Source organism: Miscanthus floridulus, chromosome 4 (genome assembly GCF_019320115.1).
Source record: "Miscanthus floridulus cultivar M001 chromosome 4, ASM1932011v1, whole genome shotgun sequence".
NCBI classification, from domain to species: domain Eukaryota; kingdom Viridiplantae; phylum Streptophyta; class Magnoliopsida; order Poales; family Poaceae; genus Miscanthus; species Miscanthus floridulus.
Window position 1 is genome coordinate 38,136,336 of NC_089583.1, and position 21,565 is coordinate 38,157,900.

A 21,565-nucleotide genomic window follows, 5' to 3' on the forward strand; every position below is an offset into this window, starting at 1 on the left:
TTTTGGACAGGAATGAAAATGGTAATTATATTCTGACATATAACATCATTATTTATCATGTGCACACGAGCGGATTCACTGTCCTATCATATCATAAATGTAACAAGATTATATATATCATATGTTGGATTGTTGGGAAAATATCTGAAGTTGAGATAGATCCAGAGAGTAACATAGAGACCAGACCAGCTGCTGAATGAGGAGGAGCATCGGAGTGAAAGCAACAGAAACTCCAAAACAAACATGGGAAGAGATACGGCTGAGCAAAAAATACTCATCATATGGATACAGTGATCGACTCTTTCAGAGTGTATATTTGCCCTGTCTTATAATACTGTTTGGCCCACAAATTAGCTAGGTTTTGTAAAGTCGTCGTCTTTTCTAAATGATTTTTCCATTTCCTGCTTATTGACGCCACCATATACACAAGTCGATTGGATTCTTCTAAGCAAAGATTCAAATTCAAAATTCGATTTGCACATGCTGCAAAAAGGAAAATGACGGATCCATCAACTGCAACCAGCTGTCAGCAGTCGTGACTTGTTACGACAGGCGACGCCAAACCCGAGAACAAGAACCGTTCGCATGCACCCACTATGCGCTGGGCAAGGAGGTGATCGAGGGCGGCAGCCTAGCTACACTGGCAGGGCCGCCGGCCGGCGTCGGCCGGCCGAATTGTTTTATTCGATTCTCATCCTTGTCGCCATCGAAATGCCAGAACTAGACGTCAAAGCCGTGTCGATTACTCTCCAAATAAAACTAGCAACTTGCAGCTGCACCTGTCATTATATAAGGCACCTGCAGTCCTTGCGTTTGGAGTCTCCCAGACCATCCCCAGCTACAGCGAGCCCACCTCTCCACGAACCCTAAAAACTTCACTGACGACCGCACCGGCCGGCATTCAATTCATCAGCTTATTTGATTTGATACGGTATTTCTTCCGATCCATAGCAATACTATATAGCGCCAGCTCTAGCAATATATCTGCTGCTCCGATCGATCCGGCCTACCCATGGAACGTGGGTTCAACAAGAGCGGCTCACCTGAGGCGGAAGGCTCGAGGCGGGCGCCCGCGGGGGCCTACTACGAGTGCTCCTTCTGCAAGAGGGGGTTCACCAACGCGCAGGCGCTGGGCGGCCACATGAACATCCACCGCAAGGACCGCGGAGGCGGCGGCAAGACCGCTCCGCCGCAGCAGGACGACGCTGGCGGTGGCTCGCGGACCTACGGCGGCGGGGACGTGCACCTGGGCCTGTCCCTGGGGAGGAAGGAGGATGTGGATTTGGAGCTCAGGCTTGGCAGCTATCCTGATAACTAGCTACCACACTTCGATCTCCTCAATTTATTTGCTATATATATACATGCAGTACTTATTAGCCAAGAAATTAATCAGCGATGTGCTGATGATGAGTTGCTGATTAATATAAAATAGGTATGAATTCAAGCTACCGAGTCTCATGCTACTACATATGGCTTGTTTAATTTTGTGCGCTGCTCGATCGATTTTTCGTTATTTTGTAGTTTGGTTCCTGCTTAATTGTCCTATCTGCTGCCATTTGAGAATGCTTGTTTGAGAGGAAAAGCGATTGCTGTAGCAGGATCAAATAATTCCTGGAGCTCCTAGCTAGCTAGCTGATGTACATAAGTACGTGTGTGTGTGTGGAGTGTGCATGCATTGGACCATCAGGGACTTACTAGCTACTCACCCTTAAGAAACATCATCTATCAAGAGAAGATTTTTTATGTTTTGTCCCTTGTGCATGGTAACTTCCGGTCCAGATCAGAGTTCAGACGGAGAATACGAGATAACAAGGTTGTGGGAAAAAAAATCCTTCTCGTTGTTAATTAGCTCTGTAAGCTCATCCCCCGCTGCATCAAATCTTTAACTACTTTACAGTACTTTTCTTGTTTTTGCAATAAACTAGCTAGAGGTTGCTTTATTGTTTGATTAGTTCCTCCAATCCTCCAAAAAAACAAGCACAAAACTAGTAGTACAGTAAAATCTCCGGGTTGCAATAAAATATTTTTGTGTACTAATTACCTAGCTTTGTCTATGAAATACTCCTATATATGTTCTGTTGGATCGGAGTTTATCTACCTATCATAATGAACTCTGACTAAATGGATTTCATTTTAGTTCAGACATCATAACAGTTCTGAATCTACGTAAGATTATCGATTTACTAATGGCTGCCTACCTAATTGGTACGTGATATCAATTGAAATTTCTTTGAAATACTTCTTATGAATTATTCATTAGTATTATTAGTACAAATGTCCATAACCTCTATACTATCAAAGCTATAACCCCTTTGACATCAATGTTGTAATTCTCGTAGTATATATCATTTCCTATAACTCTGTTGTTTACTTCACGCTCTCTCATGTATATGGGGAGCTTATTGTATGCACTGATGTGAATAAGAAGATCTCTTTTCAGTTCTCTCTCATTTTTGTTCTCTGCATTCTTGGATACCAATTTAGTAGTTATTCTATATAACACATTATCATCATGACGACTGTCTTCAAAGACTATTGTCATATAGGTAACAAACATGTTTGTGCATCATTATATCCTTTTATGCAGTAATAAACCATTTTGATTCTTGTTATTTATACTATACTGTTGTGCAATTATTTATACTATGTTATTCTATATGTTGTAGTTTACTATGTGGAATGTTGCCAAGCTTTATTTTGACATTACTAACAAGAATTATTTATCATGGGTGCTAGTTGTTGAAACTCACTTGCAGTCCAATGGGCTTGGTGAAGTGATCAAATCAAACAATAGTGCATATAGCCAAGATAAATCTAAACTTTGCTTTTTATTTGCCACCACCTGCATGAAGATCTTATTAGGTTTAGTACCACATGGGAAGTTGGTATTGAGGGAGCATAACTTATGAGGTGGGAGAAGTCCTTAACTAAACAACTCTTTTAGGTTGAGTTAGACACTCCTCGCGGTATTGTTTTGTTCTGGGCTCTAGCAGACTTAGGTCCAGTGTGGTGGCGGCTCACGTGGGTATAGCGAGCTGGACTAGAGCTGATATGCATTATTATAATAGGTCTAATGGCTAAAGACCTTACAGACAAAGATCCACGTGTTCTTTTGTAACAAAAAAACTGAAAGAATGATACGACCACCAAAAAATTATGATCCTCCCCCTAAACCTTGTTACGAGTGGTTGCACCTAATGTTCTGGCAGTCACAGTACGGACAATATATACCCTTTGTCTGCTTAATCAACATATGCTTTTTGGGAGGTTTAATAAATTTATTCACATCTTGGATATATAAAAGAGACACTGTTCCTTCATTTTGTGTACATCCATGCCCTATCCATGTGTGGGCCTTAATGAAAACATATAATTGCATCAAAATATTATTCCCATTTAACTAGAGAAAATTTAATTAAATGACCATCATAAATTGATATCAAATTTTGGCAAAAAAATGGGGCTCTTGCGTTTGTACCATTGTTTTGTATCGAAATTGTGATTTTGTCCCTGTTTTTTTTACTTTGTGAATTTGCCCCTATGATTTCAAAACGAAGCACCAGTTTACCCCTGCTCCGTCATCCACCCCTAACAGTGTTAAACTTTGTACAAAAGGACATGAATGCCCATGCGATTTTGCCCCTGTTTGTTATGCCTAATTGTGATTTTACCCTGATTTGATATTAGACTTTTTTATTGTATGCTGACAATTGATTAAATTTGGTAAAACATATTTGGCACAACTTGCAATTATTTAAACTCGAATTTAATATTGATAAATATTCAAAATTTTGGGACCAAAAGATTCATAATGATGACAGATGTAACGCCGTAAGAAATATTTCGATATAATCTTTTGTGTGGGACCAAAAATCTTCAATGTATAAGAATGCATGTAGAACATCGGTTAACAAACTATACAAGTAGATGCATGCACTGATAACCTTAGTAGCTTACCACATCAGAATGTCATACAGTACATGTTTTTTCAGCAAAAGTAACCGCCATACAATTTGGTTCTTGTAACACTACAAGCACTAAAACACTCCAAGGGCAAGCTGTCAGATCAAGACAGGAAGTTGTCGGCCATTCCCGACGAGCCGTGAAGCAAGGTGCCGGCATGGCCATCCTTGCGGTGCTGCGGGGAAGAGCAAGCATACGCGAGTGCCAGTCTAGCGCCTGTGCGCGCGCCCGGGTCCAGCAGCTTGGCCGCGGCCGCGTGCACGAGCCGACAGGTCGGCCCCGTGGTGGCTCCTCGCTGTCGACGCGTGCGCGGGCGTGAGAGGGCGACGGCTTCGGGTCATAGGCAGCACCAGCACGACCGTCGAGTCGACGGCGCCGTCCGAACGCGATGCCTCCACCTTCCTCTCTTCTGCGGTCTAGGCGACGCGGCGGTGGTGATGGCGGTGGCGGTGGCGGGCCAGGACTCTAGGCCCATGAGGCGCGCGATGACGCCCGGGGCGGCCCCATCGGTGGTCGGGTGCGGCGCCGTCAGCGGGGCAGTAGGAGACGGGCACGGGAGCCTGCGTGGGGGGGAGGGGAGGAGGCGGCGCGGAGACCCGCTGCCAAGTGCCGTCGGGAGCCGCATCTAGGCACCAGAGCAGTCCGCTCCGCCCGCCCTGCAGCTATCCCAGAGGTGCCCGACTGGAGCAGCAGATGGTGCGGCCGTGACCCTATGGGGCGGGGGACAGGGCGGCGGCCGAGGCCCCCAGCCGCGCCGCAGCAGGCGCGAGCCGGGGGGAGGGGTCAGGGCGGAGCCCGCCGTAGGCCATGCGGCGCCCTAGCCACTGCGGGCACGAGCCTAGGGAGGAGCAGGGCAAAGTGAGGATGAGCTGTGCCACCACCGGTAGTCGCGCCGCCGTCGGTACTCCCCAAACCCTAACACGCGAGTTGCGCCATCGGAGTGTGGCAGAGGGAGGAGGAGACGCGCCGGGGGGAGCAGGAAGGAGGGAGGATGAGCCACGTAGGGGGGAGCGGGAAGGAGGGAGGAGGAGCTGCGCCGCTGCCAGGCCACGAAACCTTCTGCGAGCCGCAACTTCTCGTCGGGAACGGGTCGAGCGAACGGGTGAGAAAGGAGAAAGGGACTGAGGGGTATCATTGTCTTTTCATGTAGGTGTCTTTTCTTTTTACAATTTAATCCAAGCATTTTAGACAGTGATACAAAGCAAGGGTAGACGGGAGCTTCGTTTGAAAAAAGCGAGGGTAAAATTACAAAGTAAAAAAAAGAGGGGCAAAATCACAATTGGAGTACTGGACAAGGGGAAGAATGCAATTTTCCCCAAAAAAATCAACACACACAATACTGTTTGTAAATTTATAGACACTTTATTTTCATTAAACAAAAAAATCGCCTCTCTCTTACTCTCTCACCTCTCCATGCATGGCTACATATAGATATAGATTTAGATCTACAAATATCTTCATAAATGGACACCATTATATAACCCAATAAAGAGCAAGAAACAAAATAACTAGAGATTGATGTGAACCTACTCCATACAAGTAAGTTGGGAAAAAAATTAGTCAAAACTAGTAACAAAATGTAAAAGTAACAAGCATGTCTCCCTTTAGATGGAAACCATAATTAACCAAGAGAAATGTATGTGTGGGCCTTTAAAAAGAAGTTCGGATGGCATGAACTTACCTCTTAAAGGCAACTCCTTCAAAGTGCAAAGACTCTTCCTCTATCTTTGCAACCTTTTATTCACCAAATGAGCTCCCAACAGAGTGATCTATAGATTTATTGAGAGGAAGAAGAAAAAATTATAGGCAGTTATTTTCAGTGGCAGTTCACTAAAAGGACCAGTCATGTAAATTATTTTTTAGAAAAGAACTGCTCCTAGAAAAAAATGATTTTTAGGACTAGTTCTCTTAATAAGATCGACCCTGAAATTGCATTTGCAGGGGGCGGTTCTGTTAATAGAACGTCCTTGAAAACGGTTATATTTCTAGGGGTGGTTTTTATAACACACAGGGGTTAGAGGGCTAGGGCCTTTTCTCTAGTGACCCTTAGGGCCTTGCATTGGATAAATCTGGTGACTAGAAAAAACATTGCAAACAACCATCTCCCCAGAAAGTTTTTTCAACTACACTAACTCCAAATGTGTTCCACAACAACACTAACATCTTAAGCACTTGAGTTAGCATTTTCAAAACATTTTCACTTGCTTCCGATCCTAACCACGTCATTAGGTCTAATCCATATCCAAAGAATGTCATCACCTAACTAGGTAACCGCAATTACTTTAGAGCTCCCATATTAATAGTACAACTATCTATACCAAATCCGACTGTGCACCCCATTGCATCTTGGCGGGCGAAACAAAATCCCTATTGCATATACCTTTGCCTTTGGGCTTGTTTCCATCTCCAAATCATTCTCCTCTAAAGTTGAACACTTGCATATGGCATGATCATCATCTCCACCATCTCCTTGCCTATCTTAACTTCTTCATGTCGACCTAGCTCAATCATCTCAATTAAAACTATTAGTCTACTAGTTGTCACTTAATTACTAAAACCAAACTGGGGCCTTCAAAGACAAGGCCAATTTTTACTATGTTAATGCTAGTTGTTCAAGTTGATATGTCATTTTTTATGTGAGCTTTTATACTTGTTTTGTTGTATAAAACTTTAAAGCTTGGTTCCTAAGACATCTTTCCTCAAAACTGGCTTATCTTGTATTCATATTAATTTTCAAGTAGCACATCTTATCGACAACAACATATATTTTAGACTCCCTATAGATGAAACTAAATGGTTGTTTTTTGAGATGAAAGAAGAATTATATTAAATTATAGCTAAGTACATCATCATGTTATAAGCAATCTGGAATCCAATATGTATACCTAGAAACTATTCTTCATCTATATTGTACTCATGCTTTGTATAGCTCCAAATCTCAATTCTAAACTTGTATGACGATTCATGTGGATGACCGCACAGGCAAACACTCAACAAAAGGCCTGAGAAGAAATGCTCAACAAATGATGACCAACATTCTTGCAGGCGGAGTTGAGAAACTTCTTTTTTCTTGTGTCTTCCTTCTTCTTTCTTTTACCATAGAAGAATAAGGAAAACTGATCTAAAAAATCTTCCTAACTCAATACTAGTAATTGGCATGAGGGGTAGATTTATTCTCACTAGTCCTTCATCATGGTCAGATCTAACCACAACAAAATAGAGAAGAGACTTAAGAAAATTATTCCATGGTAGCAGCAGCATCTTTGCCTTGATGTCACCGTTTGGAAATCTAAGTCTCCATGTCATCATGCCAAGGAAGTTGCTGACGCCATAGTTGTTGCCCTCATCTTCGTCAGAATCACCATGGAGAAACCAAATCCACTCTACCCCCTCCCCGTGTCGGGAAGGAAGAGGAGATAAATCCCCACTACCAAGAAACTATTTTTTGAAAGGCAAAACCATGAAACTTGGCATGGAGACATCCTAACCCTAAAGGGCTCGATTGTGGGGTATGACCCCTGATACCCTTAGGGTTGTACATGGGCTGAGCCACCAGGGGAGGCCCAGCCCGCAAGATCAAGCAGTACAGGGCATGGCATAGGTCGGCGTGCGCCACAAGACTACGTGAAGCATCCTTGATGACAAAGGAAGATCTGATCCGATATGCTAGATATTGTATTCCTTATAAACACATATCATGTAAACCGATCAGGATAGATTCAACCGACCTATAACCCTACCCCTCGAGCTATATAAGGCGGGTAGGGACCCCCTCATTTTCATATCCCATCTCATAATACAATCCACCAAAGACACAGGACGTAGGATATTACGTCAAACTGACGGCCTGAACCTGCCTAATCGCTGTCTCTTGCGTTCTATGTCACTGTCTAGCTCCTGTCACGTGCACCTCCACCAATTCATCTACTACCATGGGCATACCCCTCGGTAGACTATCGGACATATTTCGTCAACAGTGGCATGCCAGGTAGGGGGTGTGCGTGCTGATTCCATGGCGAGCCAGATGGTCCACTTCTTGAGCTCCATGATCCTTCTAGAGCCAGGTCAGACCTTCATGGTTAGATCTATGACCTGGGTCATCGGTGCCAATGGCGTCGAGGAAATTGTGGAGGCGGTGCAGAATCACCCTACGCCGATCATGCCAACATCTTCAACGACATGTCTGATCTTGGCGTCTCACCGCTGGGTTAGGAGATCCATCGACAACGACGATATGATCGCATCTATCAATCGTGTCATAGACCGCTTAGCAGAATGTAAGCTCCTCATGGACTCGGTCTTAGATCAGTCTACTATGAGCAATGAAGTCCTAGTGCCCCAAGATCGTCGAGCCACTATGACCGAGTGATCTGCTTGGCCATGATGTCTAGGGTGGCAAGATTCAGATTTGGTGACCACGGCAACTCCAGAAGGGCGTACGGTGCGACGCCGACCACTTCCAGCTATTGGCCTGTGCTTGGTCAACTACAAAGCCCCGATGGAGAACATGTCGAGGCCCTATCCCATTGGGATGGTGGGCGCGGGATCTACGTATCAAGATGGCATCCACCACCTCTTCATCGACCATGTTGAGCGTGACCACATCAATGACCTCTACAGCATTGATTTGCCTAAGGTCGATCAGCCTACGCCCGTGGTGAACATGGTAGCTATCTACCAAATTCCGGATGACTCAATCAATGACATATTGGAAGAGAGCCCTGATGCATATTCTGAGGGCTCCACCAAGACCGTCTCCACCTGCCCCACTTTTCTGCCATGATTCGGGGGCAGGATTTTTCATATCAGCCATGACAACATCACCCAAGACGGCAAAATCAGAACCAGTGTGATGCTCGCCTAGCAAGGAATGCCAATCATCAACATCGCTGAGATGAAGAAGCCGCCTGCAGGGCTAATGGGGATCCTAATGCCCTACACCTCACGCATCACAATCTAGAGGAAGAATTTGACATGGTGGGAAGCCAGCCGGTGCAGAAGACGTCAAACGCTAATCTTGTGGTCATTTTCAATGATTTGGAGATGCTCCCACAGACTCCAGAACTCGAGAAGATCCAGGCGCATATCAAAGTGGCTCAAGTTCAAGTCAATGAGATCTGACATCTAGCTCCATCCTACTCGATCATGTTGGCTCACAGCTGTCACTCCCACCACGATAGAGGAAGTCAACATTAGGGCTCTGAGCTCCCTCAACCCCAAGCCAATGGCCCCTACCTTTATCAAGGATCTAGGGGCAACTATGAAGCATATCCTGACCAGGGCGAACGCCCTCCTCGTCCACCAGGGGGCCGAGGCGGCAACCATAGCGCCAACCAAGAGGTGAATCAACCCCTACCGTATGATGTCCATGAACACATCAATGACAACATCGACGCCTACGGTCGTATCAAGAATAGCAGGGCCACACGCTATGACATGAAGATGGAACATCGACGCTAGTTCGATGCTGAGCATAGAGCACCTAGTGCCACCCGAGCACCACCTGTCCCCGGCGCCTCGAACTTTGTCCCTTCACAGCAAGACTCCAAGCTATCCGATGGCCCGCGAGCTTCAAGATTTTTGAGGTGGACACCTACAATAGCAAGGCCAACCCTATGTAGTGGTTAACGCGATGTGATGGCAAATTATCTGCTCGTCATGCTTAACCAATCTACGAACATTGGGCTCCTTAGCCTATGGGAGGACTCCATCTGATCTTGGGATGACCTTAAGAAGGTCTTCACCGAGAACTACATGGCAAACTGCGAATAGCTAGGCACCAAGTATGACTTGGAAAAGCTTCATCAGACCTCCGAGGAGCCCTTGCATAGCTTCATCAGGCGCTTCTCAAAGACAAGGAACTCCATCCCCAACATCAGCGATAGCGAGGCCATTGCCGTGTTCACCAAGGGGCTCGTCTACCACGAGCAGCTCCATGGAAAATTATACCGCAAGAGGCCTACAACCATCGGTGAGCTAATACAGATAGCAAACAGCTATGCTGATGGCAAAGAAGCTGAATGGGCCGCCTGCTCCGATCACCCCCAATGTTGTCATGATGATCGTCGTGAAGAAAGGTGCTATGATGATCGTGATCACTGCCATGATGACCATGACTGCCACCATGAAGAGCATGATCGTCGCCCTAATGATCGTGAGCACCGGCGCGATGATCGCCTGGAGAGCTCTAGAGGTAGGCAAAATCACCACCGCAGGCCTAATAACTCGATCAACGCCATCAATGCTCCTCGCGCTAAGCGCACCTATGACACTGACTACGCCAAGCTCCTAGATGGTTCATGCCCTATCTACAAAGGCGCCAAGCACACCATGGCAGAGTACAAGGGCCTGAACAAGGCTTTTCGTGCAGAGGATGTAAAGAGCCACGGCACAACGACGACGAAATAGACGACGGCCAAGGCGGATAATGGGAGAAGGATGCAGGCCCTCCCTACCAAGATGTCACCAAGACTATCACCTCCATCCTCGGTGGTAGAGCCACCTCCAAGAATAGGTGGGAACAAAAGCTCACCCGCATGGTAAATCATATCGGTCACCACCTACGATGGCAAAGTCATAGATCCAAAGTACCTAAACTGGTTGGAGCACCTGATCACCTTCTCTAGGGCCGACCAGTGGTTAGATATCCCATACCCTAGGCATTTCTCCCTTGTCCTAGATCCTATCACCCAGGGCATGCATTTCTAGAAGGAAGACCTCACCCTCATGGACTCTCCATTCTAGGGGATCATTCATAGGAAGGCATCCCAACCTCTCAGGCAGATCACTCTGCCAGTACAGTTTGGCACCGCCAAGCACTTTCACACTGACTATGTCAACTTCTTGGTTGTTGACTTCAACACAACATACCACACCATTCTTGGCTGACCAGCCCTCGCCAAGTTCATGGTTGTGCTGCACTACACGTACCTAGTGTTGAAGATGCCGATGGAGCAGGGGATCCTCTCCCTACGTGTGAACCTTGACATTGCCTACGCCTGTAAGAAGGAAAGCTTCACGCTCACCGAGGCTACTGACATCTCCATCCACATGTAGGACTGCCTCGCTTCCTCATAGCAGATACCACCGAAGGAGCTATAGATCTCCACAATGGAGGCCGCCCAAGCATCGACCAAGTCCAAGGAGGTGAAGGAGGTGGTCCTCATCCCTAGTGACCGGAGCAAGACTGCTCAGATTGGGGCCGACCTCGATCCTAAATAGGAAGACGCGCTCATCAGGATTCTAAGGGAGCACGACAATGTGTTCGCATGGAAACCTACAGACATGCCTAGTGTACCTTGGGAGCTCATCAAGCACTCTTTAAACGTCTTGATGATTGCCAAGCTGATCAAGCAAAAGCTTTGATGATTCATGCAGAACAAAAAGGAGGCCATTAGGGTAGAAATAACACGGCTCTTAGTTGCTGGTTTTATTAAAGAGGTGTATCATCTAGAGTGGTTAGCCAACCTAGTTCTTGTAAGAAAGAAGAATAAAGAATGGAGAATGTGTGTTGATTATACCGATCTCAACAAACACTACCCTAAAGACCCCTTTGGCTTACCTCGCATTGATGAGGTCATAGATTCCATAGCTGGTTGCGAGCTCCTATGCTTTTTAGATTGCTAGTCTGGTTATCACCAGATCACTCTAATGGAAGAAGACCAGATCAAGACATCATTCATTATGCCCTTCGATGCCAACTGCTACACAATCATGTCCTTTGGGCTTAAGAACATGGGTGCTACTTATCAAAGAACCATTCAGTGTTGCCTTAAGGACTAGATCGAGAAGAACATTGAGGCCTATGTCGATGATGTGGTGGTTAAGTCTAAGACTGCCGATACCCTCATCACCGACCTCACTAAAACCTTCAAAGCCTTGAAGGTGTACCGATGGAAGTTGAATCCCACTAAGTGTTATCGAAGCCAATCCAGAGAAGATAGAGGCGGTAACCAAGATGAAACCACTGACCTATGTTAAGGATGTCTAAAAGCTAACGGGGTGCATGGCGGCTTTTAGTCATTTCATATCCTGTCTAGGTGAAAAGGGACTCCCCTTCTTCAAGCTACTCAAGGCTTAAGAAAAGTTTGTCTGTTTGGAGGATGCTGACAACGCATTCGCAAAGCTAAAATGATTCCTCACCTCACCTTCGATCATGACCGTGCCCCAAGCCAGTGAAACCCTGCTAGTCTACATTGCGGCCACTAACTAGGTGGTCAGCACAGCCATCGTTGTCGAGCGTGAAGAGGTCGGGCATGAGTATAAAGTCCAACGCCCGGTGTATTTCATCAGGAAGGTCCTGAATGAGTCTAAGACTCGCTATCCTTAGGTCTAGAAGCTATTGTATGCTATCCTAATCACATCCTGGAAGCTCCACCATTACTTCAAGGCTTACCCCATAGCAGTGGTTACTGAGTATCCACTCAGTGACATCCTCCACAACAACAAAGCCAATGGCCACATCATTAAATGGGTGGCTAAGCTCGGCACCTACACCATTGAGTTTAGGCCACGCCAGACGATCAATTCTTAGGCGCTCGCTAATTTCATCACTGAGTGGATGGATATGCAGACCCCTATCCTAGTCGATCACCCTGAACACTAGACCATCTACTTCGATGGATCCCTCAATCTCAATGGCACTGGGGTAGGCGTATACTTCATCTCCCCATTAGGGGACAAACTTCGCTATGTCCTCCGCATCCACTTCCGGGCATCCAACAACACCGTGAAATATCAGGAGACACTACATGGTCTCCGTATAGCTATAGAGCTTGGCATCAAGTGCCTCATGGTGTACAGCGACTCCGCAATCATAATTAACCAACTCAACAAAGATTGGAGCTACACCAACAAGAAGATGGACGCTTACTGCGTGGCGATAAGGAAACTTGATTACAAGTTCTATGGAATCAAATACCATCATGTGATTTGGGCTGACAATCAAGCAGCCAATGAGCTATCGAAGTTAGGGTCAACTCGAGCAAAAGTTCCAGTCGGTGTGTTCATCTAGGACCTTGTGATCCCTTCCATCAAGTAGGGGCAAGAAGGTGTTGAAGAAAAGCCACCCACCAAATAGATAGTCGTAGCGGCTCCTTGGCCGAGCAGTAATTGGAGGGTTCCTTTCATCAAATACCTAACCACTATAGACGTCCCAGCTAACAACATGGAGAGAGAGCACCACACCCACCGTAGCAAGCATTATGTCCTAGTTGAAGGAAAGCTGATGCGCAAGAATTCCAAGGAGGAGCTACTCTAGAAGTGCATCTCTAAGGAAGAAGGAGAGAAGATACTCAAAGAGATACATGTCAGCACCTGCAGCAACCACAAAACCTCGAGAACACTGGTCGGCAAAGCCTTTTGAGCTGGTTTCTATTGGCCTTCAGCCATCGCCAATGCGGAGGCACTCGTTCGCCGATGCGAGAATTGCCAGTTTTTCGCTAAGCAAATCTGTGTCCTAGCCTAGGCCCTATAGACAATTCCTTCTTAGCCCTTTGCATGCAGGGGACTGGATATGATTAGGCCATTCAAGCCTGCGCCAAGAGGATTCTGCTCAGTCTATGTCTGCATTGACAAGTTCTCCAAATAGATTGAATACAAACCCCTTGTATAGGCCACAGTGAAGAAGGCAGCCGAGCTGCTCGACAACATTATACATAGGTTTGGCCTATCGAATAGTATCATCACTGACCTAGGGTCCACATTCACCAAAAGCAACTTCTCAGATTTCTGCGATGAAAGGTGCATCTTAGTCAAGTGCATCTTGGTGGCACACCCTAGGGCAAATGGCTAGGTCGAATGCACCAATGGCATGATTCTAGATGCATTGAAGAAGAGGCTCTATGAGGAGTATAAGCACCTAGGCAAATGGCTTAAGGAACTACCGGCTGTGGTCTAGGGACTAAGGACCCAACCTAATCGTAACATCGACGTCTCCCCATACATCATGGTTTTTGGCTCCAAGGCAATTTTACCTACCGACGTCGCCTTCCGAGCACCCAAGGTGGAGCACTATGATAAGGAGAATTCTGACCAAGCTCAGGCTGATGATATCAATCGCCTAGAAGAAGAGCGCTTGGTCACATGTGTTCGGACAGCAAAGTACCTCAATGGCCTATGTAGATACTACAGCCGCAATGTCAACGACAGATTCTTCATTGTCGAAGACTTAATTAGTACTCCATAGAAAATAGAAGACTGAAGGCATGCATAAGCTCTCATCACCTTGGGAGGGCCCCTACATCATCAAGGCAGTCACCCGACTAGGGTCTTATAGACTATGCTGACATGGATGAACTAGACGTCCCAAACTCCTAGCACATTGATCTCCTTAGGCGTTTCTTTCCTTGAAACATTCCATATAAAGATATGTACCTTTTCATATTCAAATATTCAATAAAGTTTTCGCTCTTATGTTTCTTCATGTTGTATTCTCCACAATTGTTCGCTAAGCGATCTTTTCTTCATGTATAACATCTTAAAGATGACATACGACTAAGACATCCATCAAGGGATGCTTACATGTATCTTCTCGATCATCTCAACAAAATGAGTGAATTGTTCATCCACGGCATGCTTGTGGTTCCTTGTGGGAAATGGCAGGTAGCTGGTGTCGACAAAGTCTTTTGGTGTCGTCTCCTCTTCTTGTTCTTTTTCTTTTCCTTTTGTCCAAGGTTTGCCCTCCTAGAGCTCTTTTGCCTTTCCTATAGACTGGTTCAAGTTTGGTGGCTCACGAGTGATCTTACCATCCCTCGTGGTCACCACTTTTACATTTTCATAAGGATTTTCAAGTTGAGCAGGAATTTTTTCATTACTATCAATAGGAATTGCGGCTGCTATTTGAGCTAGTTGTGTTTTCTATCATTCTATTAAAGCTCAATTAGTTTTTAACAGTAGAAGTTAAACCTTTGATTTGATTATTTATATTTTCAAGCATTTCATCATTTGACATTAATTTCTTTGTAACATTTTCATTAATTTTTTATTGGCCTAATACCAAATCTTTGAAGGAAGGTTGATTCAAATTGTAATTTGAGTTGTAGTTCGAATTACCTTGTGGGTGGGATTGGTTATTCCACCCGTTATTACCTGGTTGGTGAAACCCGTTGTTGATGAAAGTAGCTTCTTCGTGGGTTTTAGGGCAATCATTCCCCAAATGGTCAACGTTCCCACAGACCTCACACATCATGTGTGAGTCCATGGCCTGGACGGTGCCCATCATGGCATCTTTCTCTTGGGCCCATTCCTCCAGTCTTTTCATCAAAAGATCTATTTTTGTGGAAAGCATGTCCGTCTCTATCGCACCCAATTTTACATAGCAAAATCAAGTACTCATATATGTGCGCCCAAGATGTCCAAACACACATATACCATCAAATTGTAATAATATCAAAGTAAAGTACTTTATTACATCGCATATCTCATCATATCACATAGTCTTGCTCATTAGCAACATTATTACACAAAGCAGAAAACTAGCCCATACTACCACAGGGACTCCAACTGGTGAACATCAATCTAGTATTCCTAGACATCTTCGGTAAACTCTTCATACAGGTTATCTGTTACCCATCCGGGATTTTCATTGAATGTAAAACAAGTGTAAGCTCACCATGCTTAGCAAGTATATCAAAGGGATCTATGAGGCTCAAAGGCTAGATATGGTTTGACTGCGGTTAGCACTTTTAGTTGGTCAAGTTTTAGCATCCTAAATCACTACTTTAGTGAATAAACCTATCCCAAGTGGTAATAATGAATAATCAAGATTATATCAAGTCTCAACCATCCACAGTAACCACTAATCATGAAGGATCTAGATCGCTCGTATCCGTGAGCATGGCTGTTATAACAGGTTAAATATTTCTGCAGAAATTGTATAACTTTACCCACTGAGCCATGATTCCCAATGCCAGGGTTTGCAAAGCCCACAACACCTCTACCTAGGAAGTGTGGCAGGGTTTCACTATGTAACCCTTCACTAGTCGCACTAACAAGTCATAGCTGCTAAGGTTCTAGCCGTCTAGCCGTATGTGGCCCTCCTCTAGGAGTGGCATGTGTGGTCACAGCATGGTACACACCCTAGCAGGAAAAGAAACATACCAACTAGTGCCCCCTCTTGCTCTTACAGAAAGCTACAAACGAGCTAGTTCAATCTAGTTAATAGGTTAAAGTCAGAGCCATATGACACTCGAGGTTGTATGAAACCTCCTGGATGGCCGCTTTAGGATTAAGTCCTTATGGAGAGGCACTAGAGCACTCAACCCCGTACTCTAGCCCCCTAATTGTTGCTAAAAAGCTCCATTTTATCACATTGCATAATACCTTTAGTCATGTTTAACAATTATTTTATGTTGAGTGCTGTAGCATCTATCCAAAATGCATCCCAAACCATAGGTAACAAGGATATGTGGTACAAGTAGTAATCTAGGTAAAGTCCTTAAAGGTAATTCAAATTTAGACACATGCATGTAAATGAATTGTAGAGTTCATAGGTACAAGGGGCCTTTGCTGCACTTGCCTTCCTCAAAGTCTTCCTCCTGATACTATTGATCTCCCTGCTGATCCTCAGTAACCATGAACTAATCACCCTCTAAACGTGTTCCAATTCACCAATCAAGCATCCAATCCAATCATTACATGCATACAAATATACTTCTATTAGAACAGTACACCAAATAGTAGAAACAAAGATTGAAAAGCTTATAGAACTAATCTATGTACTGCTATGAACATATGAGTTAAAGAATCACTCAAATCAGACTTAAAACGCAAAAGTTGTGCATAAAACAAGTTTCAATGGCATTTATGTAAATAAACCGAACTCATTTTTTAATTTAAACTAATAAAATTTGAATTTAAATGAATTATGGATGGTGCGCACTATTTCCTAAAACTATAGGGACTAAAATGAATAAAAACATGACTAAAAAGTAATCCTTTTGAACTGTACTAGACCGCGGGTTGATTCACTAAAAACCGAGGGGCTAATTTGCAAAAGAACCCGGCTGACTATAGGTTGACCGCGTGGCTGCTGACTGGATGGCCATGTGGCCCACTCTGGTTGGTGCGGTGCGCCATGTGTGCATGGGCACACTGATGCGGCGTTGTGGACCATGTCCATGGATCCACGGTGAACCGTTATGACCCCAAAGGGGTATGTTTTAATCTTGGCCGTTCACGTGAATCCAACAGCGAGGAATGAACGGGATAACCCTCGCCACCTACACTATGTCTCTAGTGAGCCCGCCATGGCCAGCGGTGAGCCGAGCGCCACGACGAACGCCGGTATGGCGTTTCAGACCACCCCAGATCAAATCGAACACATAGAAATGAAGTACAGGCTCTCGTGAACTCGCTCGGGTACTGAAATAGGGATGGGGAGCACATCGAGACAATGGCCCCATAGCGGCACCATGACTAGCACAACTGGAGCTCGCCGATACAGTGCTCCAGAGCGACATTCGAGTAAAGGAAGGCACGTGAAGATGGAGTAGCTCACCGCGAGTCCGACGGAGGTGGTCGTGGCGTTTGAGAGAGCTCTGAAGGGGTTCGGTGATGTACGACAGCGGATGGAGAGAAAAAGGACATGGGTGAGGGTGAATCCGAGCAATTCAATACCAAAATGGAGAAATGAAGGCACCCACAGTACCGGTGAGTCATGGCGAAGCTCCAAGTTGTGTCGGTGACGTTGATTGGGCACTAGAACGGCGGATTGCGGGGCGGCGGTGCGAGCTCGAATGGTGAATGGGAAAAGGAGAGAGGGAGGGGCTCAGCTCAGGGTTTTGTAGGTGAGTGGGGTGCTGCGGTAGAAGGAAGGGAGCATGATGATGGTGGATTTGGATGCCCTCCTTGCCTGGCATGGTGGCTCAACGGGTGCGGCTGCCTCTGATGGCAAGCACACCATCACCGACGAGGCGGGGAAGGAAAGGGAGAAGAATGGCTAATGCATAGGTCCCGGTTGCTAGAGAAAGAGAGCAGGCGTGTGGGCATGGGTGCTGAGAGCTAGGTCGAGCGCCGAGCTGGGCCACGGGGTGAGCTGCAGGCGCGCGTGGAGCGACGCGAAGCGAAGGCATGGAGCGGGCTGCAAGCAGGCCGTGAGCATGAAGGAAAGGAAGGGAGGGAAGGCACGGGGTGGGCTGGTTCTAGAGTTGGGTTGGAAAGGAGGAATAAGAGAGTTTTTCAAAATAAATCATTTTCCATTTCTAGTTTTCAAATCGAAGCCAAAATTCAAATGAAATTTGAATTCCACCTCAAACAACCTAGCCCTAAACTCAACCAAAAACAGTATGCTTCAGTATGAATGCAACAAACATGTTTTTAAACCTTATAGTTAATTTTAATTAACCAAAATTTATTATTTGGCCTAGGTTAAAATGAATAGAAAATCAAATAAATGCTCAAATTTAATTTCTAATTTGCAAATGAAATTTTAGGGTGTTACAGTCTCCTTCATGGTATGCATTCCTTTTTGTGTTTTTCTTTCCTCCCCCCAGCTTTGATTCGACACCATTTTATTGATGAGAGCCATGGATTCATCAATGGTGAGGGAAAGGAAAGTACCTCTAGCAGCAGCGTCGAGGTGGCCCCCAGACATGGGTATTAATCCATCATAAAAAATTTTGAGCACTAACTAGTTTTCAATTCCATGGTGCGGGCATGCTTGGATGTAGTCCTGCAGCCTCTCCCATGCCACGGGAATGGTTTCAATGGAGCTTTGCTGGAAGTTTGAAATTTGTCCCCTCATAGCACTGGTTTTGCCTTTGGGAAGAACTTGGCGAGGAATGTCGTAGAACATATGCACTTACGCTCAAGATCTACGGTGGCCCTCTCGGCTTTCTCCTCCGCCTCTTCCTTCCCCTTGAGGAGTTGGCCCACAACTTCACGGGAGAGGTTGAGCTCTATTTCTAGGGCTGCGCACCATAGGCAAACATCTCACAATGTTGAGCATCAATAGAGCAAGATGCAAAGACATACCTTTCTGCTCATTAGCGCTGTGATTACACTGCTCAGCCAACGATTGGTTCTCTGCCTCCATCAGCTGGCAATCCTTCTCCAACGCCAGGACCTTTACCTCCAAATCCTCCCTATGGTGGCATTTGTTGACATTTCTAAATGCAATCACCAAGTATGGAGATAGAATCCATCCCCGGCAACAGCGCTAGAAATGCTTATTGACATTTCTAAACGCAATCACCAAATATGGAGATAGAATCCAACCCCGGCAATGGCTCCAAAAATGCTTGTTGGTATTTCTTAGCGTCATCACTAATAATTAGCAATGCCACTAAGTAATAGCCTTGATAGTTCCTTAACAATTTTAGATATTTATCCGCAAGCACACAAAGCTATCATTGTAGCATTTCACCCAGAAGTATTCAGGGTATTGTTATTTATATTTTCCCAAAGGAAGGCATTTTATTAAGAGTCTAGTATGGATATGAACTTGAATAATAATGCTTGGAAGTACGCCAATGTTTATAGTAGGGGTAAAAACAGATATTTCAAGATAGTGGACACACACTTGGCATTCCTCAAATGACAAAATAGAAAAGAAAGAATAAAAGAATAACCCTAAGGCAAGGAGGCATTGGTCTACTATAGTCATACAAAGATTAGTTAATGGTCATACAAGTTACATAATTAGTCTTAGGGCTAAGTGTGAAGCAGGTCAGGAGGCCACCGAGTACTGGTCTACCAGCAACCACATGTGACAATTTAGACTCCTACACCCTAGTTGAACATGGGGGATGACAAGGGACGGACAGGGCTGTCACCACCTGCCGCCTACCCCTCAACCATGGAAAGGGACAATTCATTCACCTGTATCTCCATACCCAAGCACCACGCTTGTGTATACAAAAACTACCCAAATTCCCCTAGGTCCCTGACCCTACAGATCGACGGGTAAAGAACTTGGGCACACCTAATGGCACAATGAACCGCCACCTAAACTCTGCTCTAATTCCGATTATATAAGATATATGAGTGTTTAACAATAAAGTTAAGTGTGCTACTTTCATGACATAAAAACTATAGGCTAGTTCATATATCAAGATTATAACACAACAACTATACTCTAGTTCATAAGTATGACTATAAATATCATATGAGAGCATAACTCTGGAAGAACTCATATCTCTATTCATACCAAAAGGTTTCTTCTTCCAAGGAGCCAAGCTATCCAAGGTAGCTTTGTCTTGCTCTAAATCTACCAAAAAGTAAAGCTACTACTACTAGAGAGTGAGGTGTGTGAAGTGATGCTCAAGTGAAGTGTGTGTTTAGAGAGGGGGGTACCCCTCTACTTATACAAGAGTGAAGGTGGTACTTCTATCTATGTTTGGTGCAAAACTCCTGGCTGCACCGCCTTAGCATAGGGGCATGCCACCTCCATAGCAAGGAGAGGCAGAGCGGCATCCAGAGGGGAGCGGCCACCCCCTAGGAGCGGCAGGCCCTTGGCCACCGCCTTTGCGTGGTAGGCCTTGGGCAAGTCATGGGTCGTTGCCCCATGGGGTTTTCCCATTTTTAGTCGATATGGTGGGCATCTCCCTTGCTTCTTTGTGTCAATCAGCGTCAGAAAGCATCTTTTAGTGTATTATTCCATGTATTCATGTTTGTGACTTGCAAAATAATGCTCTTCAAATACATGTGGAACTTGGTTGATAGTGAATGCATGTGTGATTATGTTTGCTAATTTCTCCTCTTTTTGTCACTTAATTGGCGGTCAGATTTGATCGGTAAAGATCGCCAACAGCATTCTTGGGTTAGGCACGCCTAGAGGTCGTTCACCGACGCCTACAATTTCTTATTGTCCTCGAGCACCGGGGCCATCTCTTCCAATTGCCACCGGCGTTGCTCAGACACTTTCATCACATTCTACAAAAGCAAAGGTTCAAAGACTACATTCCACAAACAACACAAGACAAGATTGCTTTGGGCTTACCTTAATCTGGCCAATCATTGCCAACAGGTTGGCTCTCATCCTCATTGTCTCCAAGCTCACCTCTCCCTCCTCTAGCATGTCGAACTCATTGCCACGATGGACAATAGTGCAGAGGAGCTGGGGTGGCTAAGTAGGTTCCTAAACAATTTCTTCAACATCACCAGCAGCTATCCTTGGAGGCAGCTTCCTCAGCCGCTGCCGTGCTCTAACAGGACATCCGAGCCTTGTCCCGGCCACCGGCACTGTCACGGGTGTCGCTTGCTCAGCAGCTGCTGGTGGATCCTACACTGCGCTACTTGGCGCATTCCCCATGGCCTCCATCCCCACTCCGATAAGATTAGCCAATGATCCTACCATGGTCCATGCTTCATTGCCGCCTGACATGTTGGCAGGGTCACCCTCATCATGTGCCCCACCATCGAGAAAGGTCAGCCTAGTGGCTGGCGGCTCCTCAACCACAAGGGCGATTGGTTCCACAACTGGCGTCTGCTCCACAATGGGGGCGATCGGATCTGCCCTTGCTCATCCCTACACAGTGCTAGGAGCCTTTGGCACCGCTACACACTGCTTGTTGGCAGCGGTCGATGACTGTAGGTCTTCAGTCGACTCCGCGCTACAACAAAGAGACAATCCATCAAGCAACATCCCCGTACTCACAAAATT

At 45.5% G+C, this 21,565-nt stretch overlaps 1 protein-coding gene across 1 annotated transcript; it reads left to right on the top strand.

The window, feature by feature from the left end:
- The first annotated feature begins 848 nt into the window (after positions 1-848).
- Positions 849-1,338, top strand: LOC136551355 (zinc finger protein JAGGED-like). Its single transcript, XM_066542921.1, has one exon. It carries the CDS (start codon positions 1,013-1,015, stop codon positions 1,316-1,318), a length of 306 nt encoding a protein of 101 aa, XP_066399018.1. The 5' UTR covers positions 849-1,012; the 3' UTR covers positions 1,319-1,338.
- The last annotated feature ends 20,227 nt before the right edge of the window (positions 1,339-21,565 follow it).